The sequence below is a fragment of the Lissotriton helveticus genome, chromosome 12 (assembly GCF_964261635.1).
Source record: "Lissotriton helveticus chromosome 12, aLisHel1.1, whole genome shotgun sequence".
Taxonomy (NCBI): Eukaryota; Metazoa; Chordata; class Amphibia; order Caudata; family Salamandridae; genus Lissotriton; species Lissotriton helveticus.
The window spans coordinates 25,496,254-25,520,296 of record NC_136073.1 but is presented as its reverse complement, the minus strand read 5'-3'; the positions used below and the strand labels follow the sequence as shown (position 1 = coordinate 25,520,296).

At 45.7% G+C, this 24,043-nt stretch overlaps 1 protein-coding gene across 1 annotated transcript in view; it reads right to left on the bottom strand.

Moving 5' to 3' along the window:
- The window catches only part of TMEM161A (transmembrane protein 161A), a 33,841-nt gene extending 10,106 nt beyond the window's left edge, over positions 1-23,735 (bottom strand). Inside the window, exons 1-8 of the mRNA XM_078670762.1 lie at positions 23,582-23,735; positions 8,471-8,574; positions 8,000-8,080; positions 6,665-6,771; positions 6,147-6,303; positions 3,705-3,856; positions 1,981-2,041; positions 1,688-1,831 (exon numbers count right to left, since the gene is read on the bottom strand). Of these exons, the coding sequence (XP_078526888.1) occupies positions 1,688-1,831; positions 1,981-2,041; positions 3,705-3,856; positions 6,147-6,303; positions 6,665-6,771; positions 8,000-8,080; positions 8,471-8,574; positions 23,582-23,584 (809 nt within the window). The 5' untranslated portion in view covers positions 23,585-23,735. The remainder of the gene's footprint in view (positions 1-1,687; positions 1,832-1,980; positions 2,042-3,704; positions 3,857-6,146; positions 6,304-6,664; positions 6,772-7,999; positions 8,081-8,470; positions 8,575-23,581) is intronic.
- Between the last annotated feature and the right edge of the window lie 308 nt (positions 23,736-24,043).

Genomic DNA, 24,043 nt, shown 5'->3' with positions numbered 1-24,043 from the left:
ACCCCACTCTTCTGGTGATGGTTCTGTTTTGTTCTATCATTACGAGGGAGCTACGTCTAAATCGCCCTCTAAACGAAATACTATCTTAAAAGTCTCCGGCTTGGGAAGGTTGGGGGGGCGTGGAATAGCCACCGGGGTGATATCTGTAACCACCGACGCCACGTTCAGTTTCGGAGGCGAGAGACTCCCCAGGTTCCCATAGTAGGAAAATGATTGTAATTAACTAGGCAAATGTGACAATCGGACAAATGTGATGAAAATGTGACTCACCTGATGCTTGTTTAAGTAATAGAGTAATGTTTTATTATTTTTTTGATTAATAAAAAGAATTTTAAAACAAATTAAAAAAAATAAAAAAAGTCTCCGGCTTGATCCAGACTTTAATAGAATGTGGTTGATCTCCACTCACCAATTATTGGGTACCCCTTATTATGCTTCCCTTTAGGAAGATGGGATGAACCAAACCCTTGCAAGTGGTGGCATCTCTGCTGTAAATTCAGAAGAGAACACTTAGTGACTCAAGTTGACGTAGAGCCGGGAGTGTGTCGGATAGCACCAATCCCCCGCGCTGAAATAAGCTCGGATACACCATAAAAAAAATAGCAACAAAAACAGGCTGTAAAGGGTATTCATTCTTCCAGGCAGCACAACATTGTGCTGGGTTATTCCTCATTCGTCTTCCCCAACCACTGGCCTCTTACATCCTCCACCTTCAATCCCAGGGTCTTCAAGCTACATCTTTATGAAATGGAGAGGTCGTGCAACCCTTGAGCCCTCACCAGCAACATGTAGGCTGAAATACAACTAAAGCGGTACAAAAGGGGGTGGTAGATCAATCCCAGATCTTTTGACTGGGTGTGAGTGTTTGATTGGTTCAGATGCTCCATCCATCACCACCCCCTTTTGTACCGCTTTGGCCGCCATAAGTGTGGCAGGGTATGCTCAGACGTGAGTCCCTTGCTCACTTTGCCACTGGATTCAAGCTAGCCGGGCTGAAGAAGGCTGTAATACCAGAAACCGGTCCTCGGAAGCTTGTTTCCGGTCCAGGGAAGGCATGGCTTGGCAGTTCGGGCTGGACTGTTCCCATGAGGCACAGGGTCAGACTGATTTGCATATAGCCATGTCTGAACTGGGGTGGCAGAGTGGGCTAAAGAACGGTGATGGATCAAACCCAGATCTTTTGACTGGGTGTGAGTGTTTGATTGGTTCAGATGCTCCGTCCATCACCACCCTCTTTTGTACCGAAATACAACTAAAGCACTACGGCAATGGTGGTACATAAAGACTGTGGGTGTGAAATGAGGTCTCCCAAAGAAGGTAGGAGTGTGATTCTAAGAGCATGTCCAGATCTTCTCTACGGTCGAGGACACATGAACCCTCAGCCCACCAGAGAGGTCGCGAAGCTCATGCCAGAGGGAGGGGAAATGGAGTGTGCAGCAGACATGGCGTGGTACTGCTCGGGAGAAACCACTTATCCCAGTGGGAAAGCTTCACTGGCGGAGAAGGCACCTTCGATGTTTCTCCATCGTTTTGTGGCACAAAAGGCTCCATGGATCAGGCGAAGAGGAGTCTGTGTACAAGACAATCTCCAGCGGATGACGGCTAGAAGGAAGCTACAGGATGACAACTACCAAAGCACCACCCTGGGAACACAAGGCACATTTCTTATATACAAGCGGCTACTCACTGAATCACCGGGCGGTCGGCGGCCAATTTCAGAGCATCCAGGTGAGTCTGAGCCAGTCGCAGGCCCGGGAAAGTCAGACATGCGCCGAGGAAGGAGCAGATGGCCACCAGCGTCAGCTTGAAGGTCAGGTTGGTGAAAGGGATCCTGCACAAAAGAAGATATGCCCCAGTCAATAGGAAGAGAATTATGAATCCACCAAGACATGGACCCCAGCAAAGCAGAGAGGAGTCTGGAGGAACTGCTCAGACACATCATCTAATTCTAGCTATTCTGCGTAACAGTTGGATACTTACGACCACTCCCAGCCCTGGCGCTTCAGAAACACTTCTAGGTTCTCATTGACGGCTGCAAAACCTACAGAGAAGAATGCACAGCTGAAGGGTGGTGCTGGAGAACATGTGTGGCACCAGAGACAGGCATGGTGCATTCTCAGGGCACAGCTGCATTAGGGTGCATTTTCATCAACACACTTGAAAACCGAGACACATCCCCAGCCACACAATGTTGTGTAAATTTAACTTTCATTGTATTTCACATTTTATATGCAATTATGTCAGGTCAGTTGGTAGAGTTTCTAGTGTATTGTGGCTTGTTTTGGTCTTTCAGGCACAATTTAGAGCTGGGCGGTGATGGAGGGCCCTTAGATTTCCAGAGAAAGTTCAAAATGTGGATAGCCGTGACAAAGTCTTTTGATGGAGGAAATTTCTCTGATTTCCCTCTGGTTAGCATGAACTCTAGAGCAGATGGAGGTGCAATAATATTTGTGTATATTTACATATATCTAGGCCCTAATATGCTATGCAATGGGCTTTCGTGGTACCCCAGCAACCGTACGCATTCCCCGTGGCTTGTCACCAGATTTCAGAAAGCACTAGGGAGCCAAACCAGTGGCCAGATGTCATTATACAAATTAACAAAACAAGTCAGCCTTTGACCTGATCTTGATTTCAAAATCATAAAGGTTAATTTTAATATAATGACACTGTGCATCTTCAAAGTCGTTGATCTGTACGTCGCACATCGAATAACAGCATTTTACGAGCAGCAAGTGTCATAATATGGCCACTGAAGGCAGAGTTGCTAGGCAGAAAGTGAGCGCCCAAACGGAAAAACCACAACATTCTACCTTGGTCTCCAAAAGTTCTTGACAGGAACTGTCCAAAAGCATCTTGAAAGTGGCTATGAAAACCAAAAGTGCCAGAGCCCCATTGTAAAGGCAGTAGTAATTTACTGCTAGTGGTAACTGAGAAATGCTCAGAGAACGACACATATGTATGGACAGGATACTCTGGTAATAACAGGGGTATCTTTTTTTTCCATTGAATTTCTGTCATGCCTCTTCAATTTCTACTTTCGTTTCTGGACGGTGGCGTTTCTGTGGTGTAAAAAAAAACTTTAAAAAAAACTGCTGTGCAAGTTGCATAAAAGCAAAAAAGAATGTGATCCTTCAGTGGTATTTACCACAGATGGGAAATTACAATATATCATGGCAATACATCAATCCCTTACTAGAAGCATCTTTTTTTCTGGAAAAAAAAACACACCAGCAGCTGTACAGAAATGCTTTTAGAGCTACACAATGAGTATTTTTGCATAGAGAAACAAGAATCTCGCGATAATCAACTCAGAAAAACAAAAAACAGTAGGTTAAGAAAAAGAGACAAGTACTAAAGTATTCGATTTTTTTGTGTAAGAGGTAATAGAAAAGGAAAAACAGATTAAAGTTTGTGCTTGAATAAAAAAATAAGCAAATTGAGGAACTTGGATGTATGATGAAGGTGTGTGGTAAAAAAATGACAAATTAAACAGAAAGCATATAGAAAATCAGAAAGGGTGAAAGCAAAAGTAGGGTTATGGAAAAAGGTTAAAGAAACAAGGAGGGAAGGAGTCTTCTTACAAAAATGAATTAAGTAGAATGCAAGATAAACCTTAACATTCATTAATAATTAATTAAAAAATGTATACATAAACAGCCCCCAACACCTAGAACATCAACAGATAACCCAGTACGACTCACCAGAGTCCAATCCAAACTCCAGATAATCTTCTCGAACAATGAGCACGATCATGGCGACGAGAAGGTAGAATAGTGCAAAAGTGAGGCACACGGAGCGCTCCCCGCCCTCCTCGGAGCGGAAATACTGCTGCATCATTGTGAACAGCACCTTACTGGAAGAGGAGAGTCAAGGAAGAAGCCACCCATTGGAAAGCAGATAACAATATACATTTTTAAGCATAGAAATGTACCCCCCCTTCCACGATCTATCGATCCCAGGATGCACATTGATCCAATACTAATCAATTTAACCAAGACATATTACAGAGTAATGCAAAGAGAAAAATAATTCTTTCTAACATAGTTTATTCTTATTTTCACAACATTCGTTTATTTGCCTAATTTTTGAGTAGCCCGAGAGGAACTAGAAGAGGGCTGAAATACAAAACTACACAACACAGAAGACGAGAACAGCGCAGGCAGGGCGACCGCGCTTTCCCACAGCATGCCACCAAACTTTGAAATACTTGAAAAAAATGTTTTTTTAAATATGGCCACCTCGTATCCTTAAGGGAATCTAGGTAAGACCTGCATTAACAAAAGCGGATTCTCAAAGGACAATCAGTCATGAAGACGTTATATCTGTTTATAATGACGTCACAATAGATCCTCATTATTATAGTGGAACTACTTAAGCACCACAACAAAGGCAGAAGGATTAATCATGCAACAAAACTAGGAATAAAGACGATATCCACCAGTGGGTAATAACATAAGATTAAAAAAATATATACGTACAACAACACAACAGAGACTTAGACAGGACCAAATAAAAGACATTTTTTATTTACTCAGAACCCGAAAACTAGTTGGCGTTTCGATTCACTAAGACTATAAGTTAGGTGATCTTCATCAGGGCAGTGTAACTTGCTTGTGCATCCTTAACAGTTTCTCATAATCTAAAAATGAATCAGCGAGGAAATCTACGAAGGTTCCTAAAGTGATACAGAATCACTTATTCTTGTCGGCTCATACCCCATGCTCTTCCAACATTCCTTCCAATTATTCTCATCACCCATTTCGGGATCGTGTTTGCCATTTATTCTGCTGCAGCTCACTTTTCATCCAGGATAAAAGCAGTGTTCCTAACGAATTGTAAAGAGGAAAAAATGATGCGTGGCTTTTTACACTATATAAAATGGAGGGCCTTCAACCAATGATTCCATCCTCCGAAGGTCTTAACAGAAAGGCATCTTAGCATGGACTTCTCGCCAGACTTTCTATCCTTGGTTTATTGAAAGGTTTTTGCTGAACCATAGAACTGGTCATAGAGATGAACCTGGCTGAGAAATGACTGCCGGAACCAAAGAGGAAGTATCTACTTTGTAGCTCATATTTTATGGTGGGGACAAAGGCGATTTGTGTGGAGTTAATGCGAGACTATAATGGCGCAGTTAGAAAAAAACCATAACAGAATGGAATGCACCCTCTGTAATTACCAAAGTGAATCAAGACTTTCTGTCCATTACTTCTGTGCTATCAATAGGCCTCGTTTAAGATCTGGTGGGGTAAGAGCCTCACTCTTATTTTAGCTTTCTCCCACTTAAAAGCTACTCCACTCAATAAAAAAGTTAATGAGGAAATTAAAGATGACCACTTGTTGTTCTCATAATCTTCCTATTAGCGTTTCTTTAAAGTTGCTAAGTGTGCAACACCCATACCTAGAGAGTATTAAAACCTTGACTGTCTTCACACTTAATGACTAATAGGAACATACTAGTTTGTTTATATTAAAACATCGCCCTGCATTTCGCAATAAAGGTGAGATTACTAGTGTTCATTTTTGTATTTTGAAGTTTTTGCTCAGTTGCTTCAAGGCCTTCTGTCAAAGGACTATTAATGGCAAAACCCTGTCCAACCTAATGCTGGTCTCGCTCTTTCATCACGCTACGACTTGCCATGTCTACGTACTTTGAGTGAGAAGCATCGCGAGTAAGACTGCTGGGGTAATACCAACAGAAGACGAACAGCACAAATAACCAAGAACACCACAGACCACCGTAAAAAAGAACCAGGAAAAATACAAATCACAATGACAGACCTAGGAAGGACATTATCGCAGAACTTCACCAGCAAACCTAGATGGAGTATGGAGTCTCAAACCAAGAAATCACTGGGGAGCAAAACACCAGAAACAACCAGAGAAGACCAAGTAACAACACAAACCACCACAATAGAGGGAAGAACAACAGAAACCATATATCACCACAGATGAACTAAGAAAACCACAAATCACTCAAAGAAAGAAACAGTAGATATCAATGTACTTAATGTGAGTATCTAAACAGAGGACACGGACAATGGTTCAAGGACTGCTTTAGGCAATCAAAACTGTTTTCCGTCACGGTTATGTTCCCAGCAGATACTTGAAAGCACAATCTCCATAAAGAAGGCAAAGGATACACAGAGAAGAAGACGGTGAGCAGGCACCATAAGACACCAATGTTGACCTCTTTCTGGGGATCCACTAGGCAGTAATAGCCCTCCGTGAACAGGTACACAATGGTCGAGTACACGGCAAAGTCCACAAACCACTGGTATTCCAGGAAGTAGCGAAGAACTGTAAATGGAGGAACCAGACAGCATGTTAGTAAGTGTAGTATCTTTCGAATGTGGTTAGTGTGTGAGTGATCTGTAGTTAATCTGTCTAAGAGCGCTTATTTTGGACTGTTTACCTCTAGGTTTTGCACTTTTCATTCAGTGCAGAGAGGTGGAAGACCGCCTCTGCCCGTCCAGTGCAGATTCCTTGAATACAAACCTGTCTTTGAACTATTAAAATATCCCATTACTCTAATTATGGTGTTGAGCCTCTACTACAGAGAGCAATACTTGCACGTCTATTTTGAAGGTGCAAATTCCGTAGTGTAAGACATGAGACCCTCCCATACTGCACCGTCCCCGCCAAGAAGTGGTAGAATTACTGAGTGCGTCCATGGCGGTGATGGGCTTGGTCTCCAGGTGGAGGTCGATGTCCTTGGGAATGGACAGCGGCTTATCGTCCGAATCTCCATTCTGCCTCCTGTAGGAACTAAAAAATGGCATACGCAATGAATACCAAACACATGCAACTTAAGAGAACCATAAATACAAAGAAGTGCTCGGAAGCGTTTATGGCTCGCCTGTGGAGCACGCAAATCTGAGGTCAGCATTGTGGGCAGGGTTAGAATTATAAAACATAAAATCATTATAGCGGCATAACTATTTTTGGCCATATTGTGATTTTGCAAATCACGTCTCCAAAGGCACAAGTCAAGCATACTTATTTGCATATTTTTCTTTCATGAAAGTAAAGCACATTGAAAAATATGTATTGTTTTCAGTTCAGGGTTCTCTGTAGCAGACAGTGGGTTGTTGAACTATCAGTGGCACTTTGCAGAAGTGGGCTAGGTTACTGAGTCACAAACAGGAGAGGGGTGATGCAGGGAGCAAGGGAGTGTACAGAGGGGACATGATAGAGGTATAGAGATCATTCTGTTGGAATGTCAAATAAAGATGAAAGAGTAATTTAGTGCCAGCTTTTGAGATTAGATTATCCTTTGTCCCTGCTTTGAGGGCTTGTGATGTGTGGATGGCCTGTAGTCAGCATTGCGGTGCAAGCATTGGAAAGGCCCAAATTAGGCCACCGAGTACGGCCTGGCAACGCGGCCACGATAGGCCTCTCAAGTGCGAGTTGTCATCTGCCATGGAAGCTTGGCCACTGGGGTGCAGCTTCCTTGCAACAAGTTCTTGCAGCACTAAGCTGGGTCACCTAATCAAAAACAGAAGGGGGGCCCTGGCTGGGAGGGTTCACATCGGGTGCGGAGGGCTGCTATCTTGGGTGTGGCCGGTGCTTGCACCCGAACCAGGCTCATCGTCCGGAGCCACACATGAGGGAGTGACGGTCCGCAGCCACCTCCGTCAGGGACACCCGACTCTCCCCGCCCTCCAATGCAAAGGAGGTGCTCTGGAAGCACTTGAGGAGGGCATGTTATAGTAGCAGATGACAGAGGGGGGTGAAGCACTCTTAGTGCGCGACCGCCATCATAACAACCAAAACCACGCCCCCACTAATGACATTTTAAGGCATTTGTAGCCGTACCCGCCGCAACTCCCCCAAGTAAGCCATTTCGTGGAGAATGATAAGGGTGGCAGTCGAGTACCAATCCGAGAACCCACAATAAAAATTATGTGTTAGGACAGTTGGGTATAGTAACCAAGGCAATATAGAGTTAAGCTCCGCTGGCTACTACCGCCATTAACTGCAAGTACGCACTCACCTGTCTTTTTTGGGCCTTGGCTTCGGCTTGCCAGCCAGCATGCGCAGTTCATCATCTGTGGGATGCTTGAAGCGGAATAAACTACCAGGAGGAACAAAGATTTTTGTTCAGAATTTTTTTCTCAACTAACTACATCAAGTTACAATTGTGGAAATACATTTTACTTTCTGCAACACCATAGTAAAACAATTTATTTAAAAAAATAAACAAGAAGTACAGTGGTTCAAAGTAGGTTGTCCATATATTTCATCCTATACACTAATATTTTAGAAAAGGGGTGTACAACTTGGTGTGAAAGCCAGATTTTCATAATTTCTACTGATATTTTTATGTAAATGTATTCCTAATGGATATGTTAAAAATCTGGCGTGGATTCGCCCTCATGGGCCAGCGCTGGGCTCCCAGTCTTAGTGCTGCGGGAGATGTCTGGTAACAACAGGGGCAGTCTGCGGGTTAGCGGACGGTACTCACCTTCCGTTGCAGACGAGCCAGCGTGCGAAGGAGCAGTAGGGAGACATTCTCTGCATTAGGCTGGCCATCACCAGGCTGACCACCAGCTGCACCCCCATCACGGCCTGTGAAGGAAACACAACACAATATAACCTCAATATGGCTGCCATGAGGTCACAAGCTAAACGTTCGAGGTAGGATACCCTCAATATGGGCGCTACAGAGGTCACAAGCTAAACGTTCGAGGTAGGATACCCTCAATATGGGCGCTACAGAGGTCACAAGTTAAAAAGTCGAGGTAGGATAACCTCAATATGGCTACCACAGAGACCGCAAGCTAAACACTCGAGGTAGGATAACTTTAATTTGGCCGCCATGGAGGTCACAAGCTAAAAAAATTTAGATATCGACATAGCAAGCAGAAGCCAGATAGACTGGAGTCAAAGTCTCTCTGCAGGAATTAAGCACCACTGATCACCATAAGGAGCCCCAAATAGCTTAAAATATACAAAATAAGCACAAATCTCACTGCACGCCAGAAGTTTTGAAGCAATTTGCTACTTGCACAGAAGCACCTCTACCTGTTAGCTAGGCTATGGTGACGCACGCCCCGCTTCCTTCCAAGTTTCTCAGGCAAGAGTAGAGCTTGGGGTTATGGGTGTCATATCGCAACTGCAACCGGCTCTACACCAGGCATCAAATCATAAAAACTTACACCGAACAAAAGTCCCATGCACGCGTTAGGTTTAAAGTATGGTCAAGATATTCGTAGTAAGTAAACAAAAGCATATAATGAGACAAGGTGGACAAGTCTGAAAAGTCTCTTTCAAGTGAAATGTATTTAACCTTCCCAAGTAGGAAGGAATGGTAACGTCAAGGCAAACAACCAGCCGACACGTGTTTCGTCATGCGGGTGTTGTACCCGTGACTCTTCAGGGCTGTCTGTTGCCAGAAAGCATTGGTTCGGTATGCCGGTGATAATTCCAACCCGGCAGTTGCGGGTTACGCAAAATCGTATCCTGGTTAAATAAAACTTCAAGTGAAGGGAGCGGTAGGACGGTCGGGTACAGCCATCACTACGAACATCTGCGCGGTCGCGCTTCTGCGGAGACCGGTGGAGTCTTGTAATTCTTACACCTGCAACAGGTCCTCAGCATCAAGAGGCCATAATGTGATGTTACGCCAGACACATTTTCACCTTTCGAAGTCGATCTGAACTCTGCGGCCACATGAGTAACCAGAACCTGAAACAGGGACCTGACTCAAAAGAGAGGTCACTCTGAGACTCACGACTCCGCCCACAACTTCACCCAAATGACGCGCCCAAAATACACTGCTTACTAGCTCCCCAGTAGGATGTAATCACATCCAAATACAAACATAGATAACTTATCTAAGCGACAGCTGTACAGATACTAGACATTTCACTACTCAAGGACTCAGAACAAGGAAGGCGACAACTACATACATCTGTAAGAGCCTTACCGCCACCTTTTATCCTCCTAAATTATAAAAAAAAAGTGCAACCACTTCTACAATACATAAGCGCCTAGAGGTCATTTAGTTTGCAGTGCAGCACTATGCAGGTCAACGTATAGGTGACCCTAAATATCTATAAACAATGCGGAGGGCCACGTGGATAGAATGTTCTGGTTACTGGGGTAACAACACCCACTGCAGACAGGTGCACCTTGGGAAACGGCCACTACAACGCGCCCGTTTCCACGAAAACCTTAACCACACATGCATTACAACGCATGCGTGGTTACAATGAAAGCCTTTACCACGCATACGTTTACTACGGGGTACGTAGTAAAGGCATGTGTGGTAAAAGGTACAATAAAAAAAGGGGGGTTGGGGGTGGCTCCCCACCCCCCCCCCAAAAAAAAACCTGACCTGAAGTCGAGATGTGCAGGCAATCGGCGTCGTATAAGAGGAAACGGAAATAAACTTCAGCTTCCTCTTTACGACGTATGACGTCACCACGGAAAAATACGTGGAAAAGGATAAGCGTGGAAATACCATTCCGATGCGTTACAACGGAGTTCGTTGTAAGAACATACAACCGTGCACCTTATGCCCTGAAATGAATTTATTCACACTTGAGGTGTCTGCTGACACAATATAGGGGTGGCCTAGACAGACAGGTAAACTAGGACGCCCCAAAATAACTATATATTTCTCAGTCCGAAGCAATCTCCAAGGTAAAGTTCCTAACATGAAACAAGAACCAGGTGTGACCCCGGAAGCAGATATGAGCAGAGTTGCTTGTGAATTCCTCCACTCCTGATTAAATATTTGCCAAGTTGTGTAACCGTGCACACGGGTATAAAGTAAACCCGAGGCAAACCAGTCTAAATGGGACGTGTATTAGTTTTGCAAACAGTTTTCAGTCTAATGACAACAGAAACAAGACATCCTAAAACTTCCCCACAGAGGCCAAAACAAAGAATTAGAAAGGAACTGGCGCGAGGGCGGCCGCCTTTGCAGGAGAAAAACACCTACCTGTGTTGTTGCTGAGTCTGCAAAAGCCCGATTGTGAAACAAAACGGGACTTTATGAACTAACAGCCTGATTCATCATTCTCCCGTTTTGCGAGCCCCTAATAGCGATTCATAGCGAATCGCTATTGAGGACTCGCAAAACGGTATTCATGTAGGAATTGCTAAATAAATAGCGATTCCTACACATTCCTTATTTGCGAGTAACAATTTGCTACTCGCAAATAAGGAATAACTCCCCATTCATTCCTATGGGCCAAAAGGCCCATAGGAATGAATGGGGAGTATCCCTTATTTGCGAGTAGCAATTTGCTACTCGCAAATAAGATAGCGATTTTAAGGGTGGTAGCACCCCTTAAATGCACATTTGAACAGGTGTTGCGCACACACATGTCCAAAGGACATGTGTGTGTGTAACATGCAAAAGAAAAAAATGCACTAAAGTGCTTTTTACACTATTTTCGCAATTTACCACCAAGTCAGACTTGGTGTTAAATTGAGACCAAATATTGCGATGTCGCTATTTGTAATTGGTTGATGAATTGCATTTAAGGAATCTCTATTAGAGATTCCTTAAATCCAATTCCTCGCAAATATGCGATTTCGGTAATAGTGATTTTTGCATTTGGGATGATGCATCCCAAATGCAAAAATCGCACTCGCAAAGGGCCAGATTCTCAGAATCTGGCCCTTTGCGAGCGCAAATCAGCTTGATGAATCAGGCTGTAAATCCTATATATTCACTTGTCATATAATATTCTGAGTAAACAAAGGCAGAAAAGTTATCTAATCATGGCCAGCGCATCTGTAGGACACATCTTTGTGTACTCTGTTTACATTTGCTGTTTGATATATGTACAGATAAGGACATAGAAGACCGACTTTAGGTGATGTTTATTTTTGTACTGACCCGGACTTAAAAATTCCGGTGGTGCCACTAGAAAAACGGCCAGGTGGCACCCCCACTGGCGGCATCATTATAGAGATGCAATAATTGCATATTTATATATTAAATATAGTTTGGAGTGCCCTGTTTCCAGTCATTGTCTTTCATTTAACAACACGTGCATTCTGGGAGTTGAAGTTCGGGTTTGCTTCCATTAAACCAGTTGGACTAGCACACCGAATAAGAACTGGAAATCTGATGCCCTGTATCTGCCCCACCCCTCCTGTCACCGTCGGTAATGAGATGGTTAATAAATGATGCGCAGGAGACAAGAGGCCAGACAGCAGAAGCGGGATTCCATATATTTACGACAAACTATTTACATGTGCCTGCAGCGGTACTTGCGTGGACTTTAAGCCTTTCACATGCAAAATATGGTAAAATGCATAAAAAAGAAAAAAAATCAAATTGAGCTTTATGGCGGACAAGAACCTCCACGCCCTTTGACCTCGTGAACTTGGAGTAACTATTCTTCCACTCTAGGGTTCTGTCCTGAATTTTTAGTTTAAAATGTTGACAGCCTTGCAGTTTGTTATTTGAGATCGTATTTAATTTGGAAAACATGAAAAAAAATAAAAATAAACACATGGTGCTAAACCTTGCATGCAAGTTCATTGTTTTAATTTTCCCCACGTAGAAACAGAAGCCCCCTCTCTCCATATTTGTGCCTGTAAAATTGTAAGGTAGAGTCACAGATCTTTCACAGATAAACAAAAAAGTGCAAAACTGTAGCAAGAGTGCATGGGGCTAGGCAATACTGCTTCTGCCAGGGGTGTGTCTTGCAACAATATACACGCCCCACCCTGGACGGTTACATTGTGTGGCCAGGAAGTGAGGAGTAGGAACAACAATGTGGCAACATTATGGTAATTAGTTCCTGCAGCGGTGCAGGGATGGGCGAGGCCTAGTACGCTGCGCAGAGTAGGCCGCGCGCAGTTGATGGAGGATGCTCTCAGGGGCGATAAGCATCAAGCGGTGTAAGCATGCTCGCGACTGACGGGTACGAGGCGCGCAGTCCTCTCCCCACTGCTCCCACTCCAACGTTTCATACCGCAACAAAGATCGTACGGATTATCCAGGCAAGCGGAGCTGTCAGACACAAATGGGCGCCCACCGTCCGGAATACCAAGCGAGGCCTTCCGCCGGAGGGATCCCATTATAACGCGCTCCTCCTGCAAGCCATTACTCTTGTCTGGTAACAAAGAGGGCCGGAGATATGCTCAGAATGGATTACCGACGAAATACAGGCTACAAACAGATATTTGTAATCACCCTTAAAGTCAGTCATCCTGACTCTATAGCTGAGGCGCGCTCATTACTTCTCGGAGACGCCGGCCTCGCGCGACTGGTGGGATGGGATCTGGTGTCCAGTTTTCAGCCTCATACAGAGCAATGTAGAATCAGTTTATAATTCCACACAAATGCATTATGTCGCCACAACACCTTTCCTCGCAGATAACAGCAAGCCGGGCTCCCTTCAGATTTCAGGATTATCACTATGGTGTGCGCCGCACGCAGACTGGGGCAGTGATTCTGAAATCTGTAAAGAGTGCTCAATATATAAAAATAGCAAAACGCCAATTTTTATGGATTTTTAATGTCGCATCTGACTGCAATTTTGTATTGAATTATTTAAAAAGCAATACAATTTAGGGCCTACGCACTCAGTATTATTTAAATAAATAATTTTTGTAATATTTATCATAAAATCTCCCTCACACTATACATTTAGCCATCATTTCTTACTGAACACAGTTAATCTTTCAACTTTAATTAGAATTCCAGATGACCCCGGCTGCATGGACAGAAGGCTCCATTAAAAGGCTTTTCTTTTAAAAATCACTGTTTTACGATATCACCTAAATTGTGTCGCCTAGAGTGAACATCACTACAAATCCCAGAATGCATTAGGTTGTTAAGATACCCCCAGGCTTGGAGCACCTTGAGATGGGAGTCATGTGGCAAGCTTAAACATTACATTTTGGGGTACAAGGCGCCTCAAGCACCGGCTTCAGCCTGGAATGCTGCCCTTCTCTTGCCTCCTTGGGTGGGAAAACAGTCTTAGCAGCACACAGACCTGTGCGGGGCACCCCTAAGGCCCAGTGCCATCTACTCTTGAACGTGTGCATTCCGGCCCAAACACCCGCTTTATACTGCACGAGTCAGCCTAGCGTTCTGAAGCTGCACATAAATAAACACAAATATATATGGTTTTGCTCCACAGGGCCTAAAACCCCTCCATGGAGCTAAGCCACTTGCAATTAATACTACCCAAATCCTACAGAAGCAGCTAATAAATAAATAACACTTGTGTGCATTCCATTCCATCATTTTTAGCTTGTCTTTGCTACAACAGAAAGGGTCAAAGCTTATCAATCAGCATTGATCCTACCTCTGAGGCATCAGCCTAGCCTCACCAGGTGGACCTCCATTCCTTTGAAGGGAAACACAAGACCCTCCACACACGGTTAACTCTTGTTGGGCCCCATCAGCGGGGCGTGGCTTCAGCCCCTTGCACGCATCGTGTTCTGAGGTCAGGGGTTTAGTGCAAAACATGACCGGATATACTGAGGCCAAAAGGGTCTGCGAGCAGGGTGTGGCTTGTGGCCAATGCCCAAAGTCATCTTTGCACACTCAAAGGCTGTGGGCATTGGGGTCTGGGGCACAGGGACTGGTCTGAGGTCATGACCTGCAACCATGGTCTTCTCCATACAGCCCAAAGCCCTTTGCAGAACCTTCTGGGTAAATGGTTTTGGGGCGCAGGGCGTGGCTGGAGGTTTTCGGGGCACAAAGACCAGGCACATTGCATGGCCCATGCCTACAGAAAGGCCTTGCACAATGTGTGCGGCTATTGATTTAGTCAGGGGCAAAAGTGTGTCATTCCCAACCAAAACAAAAATTAAAATAAATGTGTCAATGGGCATTCATTTTTTCTTTTTGATTCAGACGAGAAATCGTTTTTTTTAAAACGGAGCTCACAAGTCTCGCGGGAAATTTTCATGAAGTAATTCTGCGCTGCACAGCGGTTGATTCTGCGGTTTAGTGCCAGACTGGGAACTGGAGGCAACCCTGGCAAATGTTGTCAAACCAGCCAGCATTCTGCATGTAGCGAGTAAGCCTTATTTCTGCAATGTGGGGTTTGAGGGTTTTCTCCACTCCCAGAAATGTTGGAGTAAAATTTGCAAATATGGTGCATTTTACAACACATTTTTCATTATCGAACCTTGTTCAATCCTTGAATAGATGGATGGAGATTGTGGACTGGGCTGCAGGGGTTAATGAATGAATAGTTGGATGGTGAGGAGTGGACGATGAACGGATTCAAGAACGGATGAAAATGAACACAAAACACCTTCAGCTATGTAGAGCGAACGGTCGCACAGCATCGACCATAAGCGGGTCTGATTTTCATTTTAGCTTCTGCATTAAAACATCACCCTCTGCAAACTCTACTACCAACAATGCTTGTGAAAGATTCATGGCCTGGGTGCACTGAACAAAGTGCCTCAAATAATTAAGTACAAACCGTTAAGCTTTGATCTCGAACAAGCAGAAGACCGAATGTGAACAATGCAGTGCAAAATTGCACAAAAACCTTGCTGCAATGCCGGCTTCTACTTAACCACATTATGTGATACTAGGCAATTACTTTTATAACAGTTTCACCTTTTCCTTCTTCGTCACATGAGCATCGTCATAGAATTACCCCCCAGGCGTCAGACTGGATCCTGAGAATTTTTTCTCAGCAGTACCCCTGCGCGTCGGTAGGTGGCGTTGGTTGACTCCGCGTTCATTGTTGGCGTCGTGATGGCACTGCAGTATCTACTTAGACACCACCCCTGCCCGCTGATGTCAGTTCTTTCTTTTCCCACCCTAGCAAGCGCAGATCCGGAGAGAGAAGTTCCCCTAATCTTTTTTTGACTAGCACTTTTTCGACTTTTGTCGACATCTTTTTTGAGACATTCGACTCCTGGTGCACGTAGGGATGTCCCATCGTCGGACCGGCTTAAAGCCTTGTGACTCCTGTCACAAGTTGATGCCAGTGACGGACCCACACCTCGTGTGCCTCTGGTGTCTGGAGCGCGACCACGACCCAAAGTCGTGCACCGACTGTCGGGCCATGAACCCGAAGTCTTTGCGGGAGCAGTCCCGAAAGCTTTTGGAGGCCCAGCAGTCAGCTCTACGCCACTCGAGGTCCCGGTCAAGAGGGAAGCCGCGGGACCAGTCGCAGAGTCACCACCATCATTCCTCCTTGAAGTTTTCGTCATCAGCTAAGTCGAAGCACAAGAAAAAGGTGAAGAAGCACCGTCGCTCTGCGCCTTCTCCCCGTCTGTCAGCCGACGTGAAACAGGAGGTAGTCGTCCTTTGGCTCCGCCTGCGGATGGCTACGAGCCTCCCTCTGTTCCCGGGAGCCGGATCTTCCCCTGCCCAGCTTTGTACATTTTACGAAGCCCTTCACTCCATCTTTGGGCAGCCCGATTCCGCCGGCACATCTTCAGGCCCGCAGACTCGCCTGGGGGCTCTGGGCCTTCAATGCCGGAGGCTCCAGCCTTGGTGCTGCAGGGCCCCCAGGGATCCAGGCCTGGATCCGGATCCAGGTGCCAGTTGATCTCACAACACCTCCCCTGGCACTGATTCCTCGGTCGATGCCTCCACCACCTCCGACGCCAGTTGTGTCCCCGGCCGGTGTCGACCCCTGCCTCCCTCTGACTTGGAAACGGAGCTGTACTGGTGCCGGCCAGTCATTTTGTACCCTTATTCTACCCTGGCGTTCCTTTTTGCCCTGAGCAGCAGCCAGAGGAGGGTGAGGAGGACTGGGAGGGGTCTGCTGACCCTCTAGCAGACCAGCTAGAAGAGCCGCACTGGAGAGAGGAGTTGGGTGATGCCAGTGGCCTGGACGCCTCCCCAGACCTTTGTATGCTTTCCCCCCCCCCTACAGTGGCCACGTTGGAGGGAGTCTCCTATGCTGTGGTGTTGCGTAGGGCGGCTGAGGCCTTGGGCCTTGAGCTTCCTACAGTGGCAGTCAGGACTAACCTCCTGACTGAGGTGCTTCAGTCGGCAGTGACCTCTTCGTAGCCCCAGCTGCCATTCAACAAGGCCCTCACTGACATCCTTCTAGGCACTTGGTCCAAGCGCAGCACAGGGGCTCCTGTGGATAGGATGATTGCCCGACGCCACAGCCCGGCCACGGGTGACTCCATTTTCGTTTCCCATCACCCTACCCTGACAGCTTGGTGGGCCAAGCCTCAACAAAGGCGCCTTACCTACTACTCCCCCAGACAGGGAATACAAGAAGCTGGGCCATCTTGGGAAGAAGATGTTTTCTTCCGCCAGCTTAGGACTGCGGTCGGTGAACACCACATGTCTCTTGGGCCGCTACACCCACTCTGCTTGGGACACGGTTGTGCAAGTGCTGCAACAGTGCCTGGAGGAGTCCCGGACTGTACTCTCCTGTGAGGTCACAGAGGGTAGAGACGCAGCGAAGTTTGCCATTAGAGATGGGCTGGATACCGCCGACTTGCTAGGTAGAATGATTTCTACGTCAATAGCGTTAAGATGGTTGAGGTCCACTGGCTTTTCCGGGGATGTCCAAGCGACCCTTTTGGACGTGCCCTTTCATAGCTGTCGTCTGTTTGACGACAAGTCGTACAATGAGCTTGAGTGCTTCAAGGACTCTAGGGCTACGGCCAGATCCTTGGGCCTCTCTTGACACCTCTCGCCCCTTTCCGTAGCCACGAAAGGCAGACTGAAGGGGTGCCCCACCACATTACACCCAGGGCCACAGACCGGTGCAAGCTACTCGGCGGGGGACGTGGGACCGAGCGCCGTGGGACTGGGGGCCAGTCCACCAGTGCCCCTCTACATCAGCCTCCAAGCCTTCCTAGTCCGACTTTTCGGGGCCACCAGTTGCAAGTGGGCGGCAGGATCTGCCATCATCTCCCCCACTTGCACAACATCACGTAGGACAGGTGGGTTTTGTAGATAGCCCGAAGGGGCTACTCCCTCCCCTTCAAGACCACCCCTCCCTCCATGCCACCAACACTCAAATTGCATGTCGGAGGATCACTTGGCCCTTCTCCAGCAGGAAGTTACAGCTCTCTTGGTCAAGGGAGCTATCGAGTGAGTCCCTGTGCCAGACATAGGTCGAGGTTGTTATTCCCCCTACTTCCTGGTACCCAAGAAGGACAAAGGCCTGCGTCCTATCTTGGATCTCAGGGACATCAACCGCTTCCTCCGGAAGGAGAAGTTAAAAATGTTGACATTGGCTCAGGTCTGGTCTGCCCTCGACCCTGGAGACTGGATGGTAGTGTTGGACTTGCAGGATGCGTATTTCCACATCTCTGTCCTGCAGGCCCACAGGAGTTACCTACGGTTCACGGTAGGCCATGAGCATTTTCAGTTTTCCGGGCTCCCCTTTGGCCTTCCCAGCGCCCCTCGGGCGTTCACAAAAGTGATGGGGGTGGTCGCAGCTCATCTGCACAGATCAGGCGTTCTAGTCTTCCTCTATCTCAACGACTGGATGTTGAAGGCGGGCTCGCCCCAGGCTGTTGTCTCCCACCTTCAGACTACGGCGGACCTCCTGCACTCACAGGGGTTCACCATCAACGTACCGAAGTCACACGTGATTGCCTCTCAGAAGCTCCTTTTCATCGGAGCAGTCACACTCTGCACTCAACACTCTGCACTCAACACTCTGCGCACTCACTCTGCACTCTGCACTCTGCACTCTGCACAGCGCAGTTTCGGGCTTATCCTCCCGAGCAGCGAGTACGGGATATTCGGGCTATGATTCCGATCTTTTAGCCTCTATCCTGGATTTCGGGGAGAATGACCCTGAGGCTGCTGGGCCTCATGGCCACCTGCTGGTGGGTCATGTCAGGTGGCATATGCGGGCTCTGCAGTGGGACCTGAAGTTCCAGTGGGCGCATCATTAGGGGAATCTTTCCGACTACGTTCAGATCTCAGAGGGAACTGCACAACAACTGCAGTGGTGGCTCACGAACCAGGATTGGGTCAACGGCAGATCCCTCTCCCTTCCCCAACCAGAGTTCACAGTGGTGACAGATGTGTCACTCCTGGGTTTGGACGGCCACATGGGGGAGGCAGAGATCAGAGGCCTCTGATATCCGGCAGAGTCCGGACTCCAAATCAACTTTCTGGAGCTCTGGGCAATTCGTCTTGCACTGAAGGCATTCCTTCCTTCTGTCAAAGGAAGAGTAGTGCAGGTGTTCACGGACAACACCACCGCCATGTGGTACTGCAACAAACAGGGCGGGGTGAGGTCATGGACCCAATGTCAAGAGGCTCTTCGCATTTGGACGTGGCTGGAACATCAGGGCATTTTAGGACAGACCATCACTTTGCCCACCTTCTTTCCGCCCCCACAGCCTTCCAAGGATGAGGAGAGAATCCACCGTCTGGATCCAAAACGTGCGTTATGTGGATTGCACAAAACAATTACGGGTGGACGATCAACTCTTTGTTGGCTATGCGGGTGCCAAGTAAGGTCGGGCCGTGCAAAAATGAACCATCTCTCGTTGGGTCGTTCTTTGCATAAAAATCTGTTATTCCTTGGTGGAAAAGGATCCTCCTGTACGACTGCACGCCCATTCCACCAGGGCGATGACAGCCTGCTTTGGGACGTGGAGTTCCCTTCATAACATCTGCCAGGCAGCCACGTGGGCATCGATGCACACGTTCACTAAGCATTATTGCCTGGATACTGAAGTCCGGAGGGACGACTCCGTTGGCTGTTCAGTTCTCCAGAACTTTCTGGTGTGAACTTAGTTCGCAGACCCTCTTCCGGGGTTGGTATTGCTGTGGTATCTATTCTAAGGTAAGGAATCTATAACTAATAGTGTCTTTCAGATGAACAAGTTACTTACCTTGGGTAACGATATGTCTGTAAGAGACATATATTAGTTATAGATTCCTTACCGCCCCACCCATCCTCCCCATTCTATGAACTGACTTGTACAGGTTCAGGGCCCTAGTTTTGGGCACCAGTGGTCAGTGCCTTGCATGGCTCTGCGCTTCTTTCGTGGAATGTTGTGTAAAAGAACAGACGTCAGTGCGCAAGCGCGGCGTCTAAGTAGATACCGTGATGTCATTCCAGTGATCACAATGCCAACAGCGAAGGTGGAATCGACCGACGCCACCAACCTATGCGCAGGGGTACTGCTGAGAAAAAATTCTCCGTATCCAGTCGGACGCCTGGGAGTAATTCTAAGGTAACAAATCTATAACTAATATAGGTCTCTTACAGATATATCATTACCAAAGGCAAGTAACTTTTTCATCAAAACCAGCCCCCTACCAGCAGTGAACTGTCCTGCACCCTGCCAACCCACCGGGAAAGAGCCCTGCGCCAGGTAGAAATAGTCTGGGCCTACTGCACTAGCAGTAACTCCTAAAAGTGGAATTACACGTAAACGATTATAAAAACCCTACAGTCTGGGGGGACCATGATGTAGAAATTGAGGTTACTCCACCGATTTCCGCAATGTATCCTGTAACACTGGGATTGTTTGTTGTGACAAAATTCCTCCAGACCAAGAGTACATTTCTAGCGCGATATGCTTCATAAGACAAAGTTTCTTGTGATGTGAGCCCAAGTCAATTAAAATGCAGTTTAACATTTTCAAACTATTTATAAGCTTAACCCTTTGTTTCTCCAAATTCAGGTTTCCCCAACTTAAAAAACTTTGGGCATTTTCAGCCAGACTTCCCCCGAGTAGCAGATGACCGTCATTTTAGAGGTAATACATGGGCTGCTGGATAAATTGCTCGGTTGGTGAACTCACTTGTCGCTCAACTTAGATTACAGACAGAGAAGCTTGGGTTCAAATTTGGATGATATGGATGCAGTTCTTTTTTTTTTTTTAAACAAAGTGCAGGCACTATTGAATGGCCCATTTTACAGTTCATTTTTTCCAGAATAAAAGAGGAGAGCACATGATAGAAAACAGATTTGCACAGACCTACACATTGTGATTAGGATCCTGCTTAGCAGTCTCCTGCAATTGGGGGGTGGAATGGGGACAATTATCAGACTCCAACGCCCACATATATTGGATTATTTTCAGCACATTTACCCCACTTAAATTTTTGGAAGGTTAGGCGTGCTGAAACAGGACAGGGGAAAATCATGGCAGTGCAAAATTTACAGCTACACCCTGACTTCAGAACCACTTTCAAACTCCTGTGAGCACAAGGATCATAATGTTCTCCTTATCTTGTGATTAGGAAGGAGTCAGCATTAAGCACTTGGCACCACAGCCTTGCTCAAGTTGCCTTGAAAGACTCTAATCTGCCAGGCAAACTGTTTCAGTCTGAATGAAATTGGTGGCACCAGCTCTTCATCAGGCATGTTGATTCATGTGGATGAATCACTATGGCACGAGAGCGCACTATGCCAATGACTATTACAACAGGTCAGAGAGGATTGTGCAGCATGAGGCAGCCGATTTGAAACGCTGTGCTGCAGTTGGTCAATGCACTCACTCCCGTGTTAAGCCGGATAAAGCAAACATTGGCAAAGGCAATAGGTCTCACCTACTTAAGAGCTATTGGCTTTGTCAAAGTTTTGTTCAACCATGTTATACAGCTGCCAAGCTGATGTGCAATATGGCTGGAAGTAAAGAAAAGAAAGCGAGATGACGCGGCTAGTGCTAACCGCATCACATCGCTTTTTTCCCTTTAGTTTCAGGCATGCTGCACAGCAGCCTCCATGCTGTACACTATAGCTAAAACACATTGACAAAGCCAATAGCTTTCGCATAGGTGGGACCCATTGGCTTTGTCAATGTTTGATTTTTATTATGGCTGGCAACAGAAGAACATCTGCTGTATACTCCTGCCAAAAAAGATGGTATAAAGACTCAAACGTCCTAAAATTCAACAATTGTGGTCTCATAGTAACCACAATTACCTCAACACCAAACATGTGCCCATTTATTCCGAGTTGGCCCCTCTCCCTCGTTCAAGGTGGCCATGTTGCACTTCAGGAGGGCTGAGGAGTTGTTGTTATAGTGTGCCTTTCCTGGTAAATTTCAAGACATTTGAGTGACTGTACCTTAATATCCACTATATGAGTGCTCTCGGTGACTAAGTAAAACTACTTGATATAGGGCATACAGGAGACACAACCACCTCTTGGCACCTACAAACATATTCCTACATTACAATTACCAGAATGCAGAGAAAAGAAAACAGGGTGGGGGGAGAGTACTTACATCTGTCAACAGACAAATTCAGATCTCTCAAATATTACTCGTGCAGTGAAGGCAATCGACACACATTCACAAAATCCAATCTGACCAGTTAGCAGACAAAATGTTACATTTGATGGCAACTGAAAGATTTTTTAGGTGACAACTCCTGTTAACATTACTGGAGATGTCTAAATTTCGGACCTTACATTTTGTAAGCCAATCCACTTTTTTCTAAGTTGGAACAGATGCAAAATGGCATTTTTGTAATTCAAAAGCTTGCATGACAAAAAAAATATGGAAATCAACATTTCGGTAAAGTACCATATAGAATTCTATTCAGTTTTTCAAGTCGACAACTTAGCCGTACTTTGCAACCCAGCCCTATGTGCATGGCATGAACCTTGGAAGCAGGGCAGACAACACAATATTGTGTTAACACGCTTGAAAATAAAAGTTAATCAATATGACCCAGCATACTGTCTTGCTACAATGGAGTATGACCCAAAATACTGTACCCAATGAACAGTAATGTCCAATGTTAGATACAATGAGTGTATCCCATTTAAATGTCAAAGTATTGTCCTCAAGAAACCCTCGCCTCCATTGACCTCGCGGTGGTCCACAATTTAGTAAATCACATAATTATTTATTGATGAATTTGCTAGTCAGACATAATTTTGCTTCTAGCCAAAGCCAACACGTTTCGTTCACTGGCAACTTCTTCAGGGCTTCAATCTTGATATAATGAGTAAAACAGCATCCCTTCATAAGCTACGTCTGTATCTCATGTTGTGCATATTGTGCCACTAGGCCTGGCAATAATGAAGTGCGCTTATCCTTTTACAGATTCAGGCACCTCTCAGTTGGCGTGCTTGGCACGTCCAGCCTCGTTCGTTACTTGATGGTAATTGTGGCATGTGTGCATTTTTTTTATCAGTCTCAGACACTGTGTGCAATTCCTAAAAATAAAGACTTTGAATTGAAAAGCCGAGGGATGGAAAACAAATTGTATCCCAATGACTTGGAAACATCATATAAGTAAGTTAACAGAAAGCACAGCGGCTAATGGGATTTAAAGGGGTCCTGATCTCAGTACAGACAGTGGAGTTAAGGTTTGAGAAAAACATTGAAGGGAAGAGCAAGTGGACCTCAGCCACTTTACTAATATTTGTGAATCTAACTATCAGGATGAGATATTTTAAATAGTGTTCTCATTTTTGAGTTTTCCTTGCATTTTCTAGATTTGAAAACTCCAAAACTAGTTTAAATTGAGCAGTAATAATAATAATCTGGAAAGAGCCTGGCAGGGCTGAGTGATTGCAAGTGGTGAGGGTATAAAGGTGCCCTCACCCCAGTGACAGCTCACCATACCCTTCACAGTGTTATGACAATCACAGCACAATAAACACAAAAGACAGACTCGCGTTGTCCAGGCCGAGCACTCGCAGGTTGGTGCAGACATCTTACTCACCATTTTGAGTTATTTCCACTTTTTCTCCTATTGAAGAGCGGATAAACCGGGAGAGGAGCAGGGACCCGAAGACTCAGCCATGCGTCCACTGCCCGGAGAGAAAGAACAGCTGCAAGAGACGCCTGTCGGGAAGGGACTTTAAGGCAATAGTAACAGAAGAAGGACTGATGAGGCGACAGAGGACGCCATCTTGGAATGGTGCTGGTATTGGCTTCCTTTACTGGACAGAGTCCAAAAGCATCTGGAAAAAAGAAGGTATCTCATTAAAATAATAATAAAACACCCACACGGGTTTCTTTGAAATAAAAATTAAAATACATATGTTCATTTTGTAAATATTTGGAATATTTTTTATAATTTTAGTTATGTTCGTATAAATGACTATATACGTGTCTCAACCTTCCTTCAGAAATAATTTTGATTGATAATATATTTTTGTTGATAAACCGCTATGATTTACTT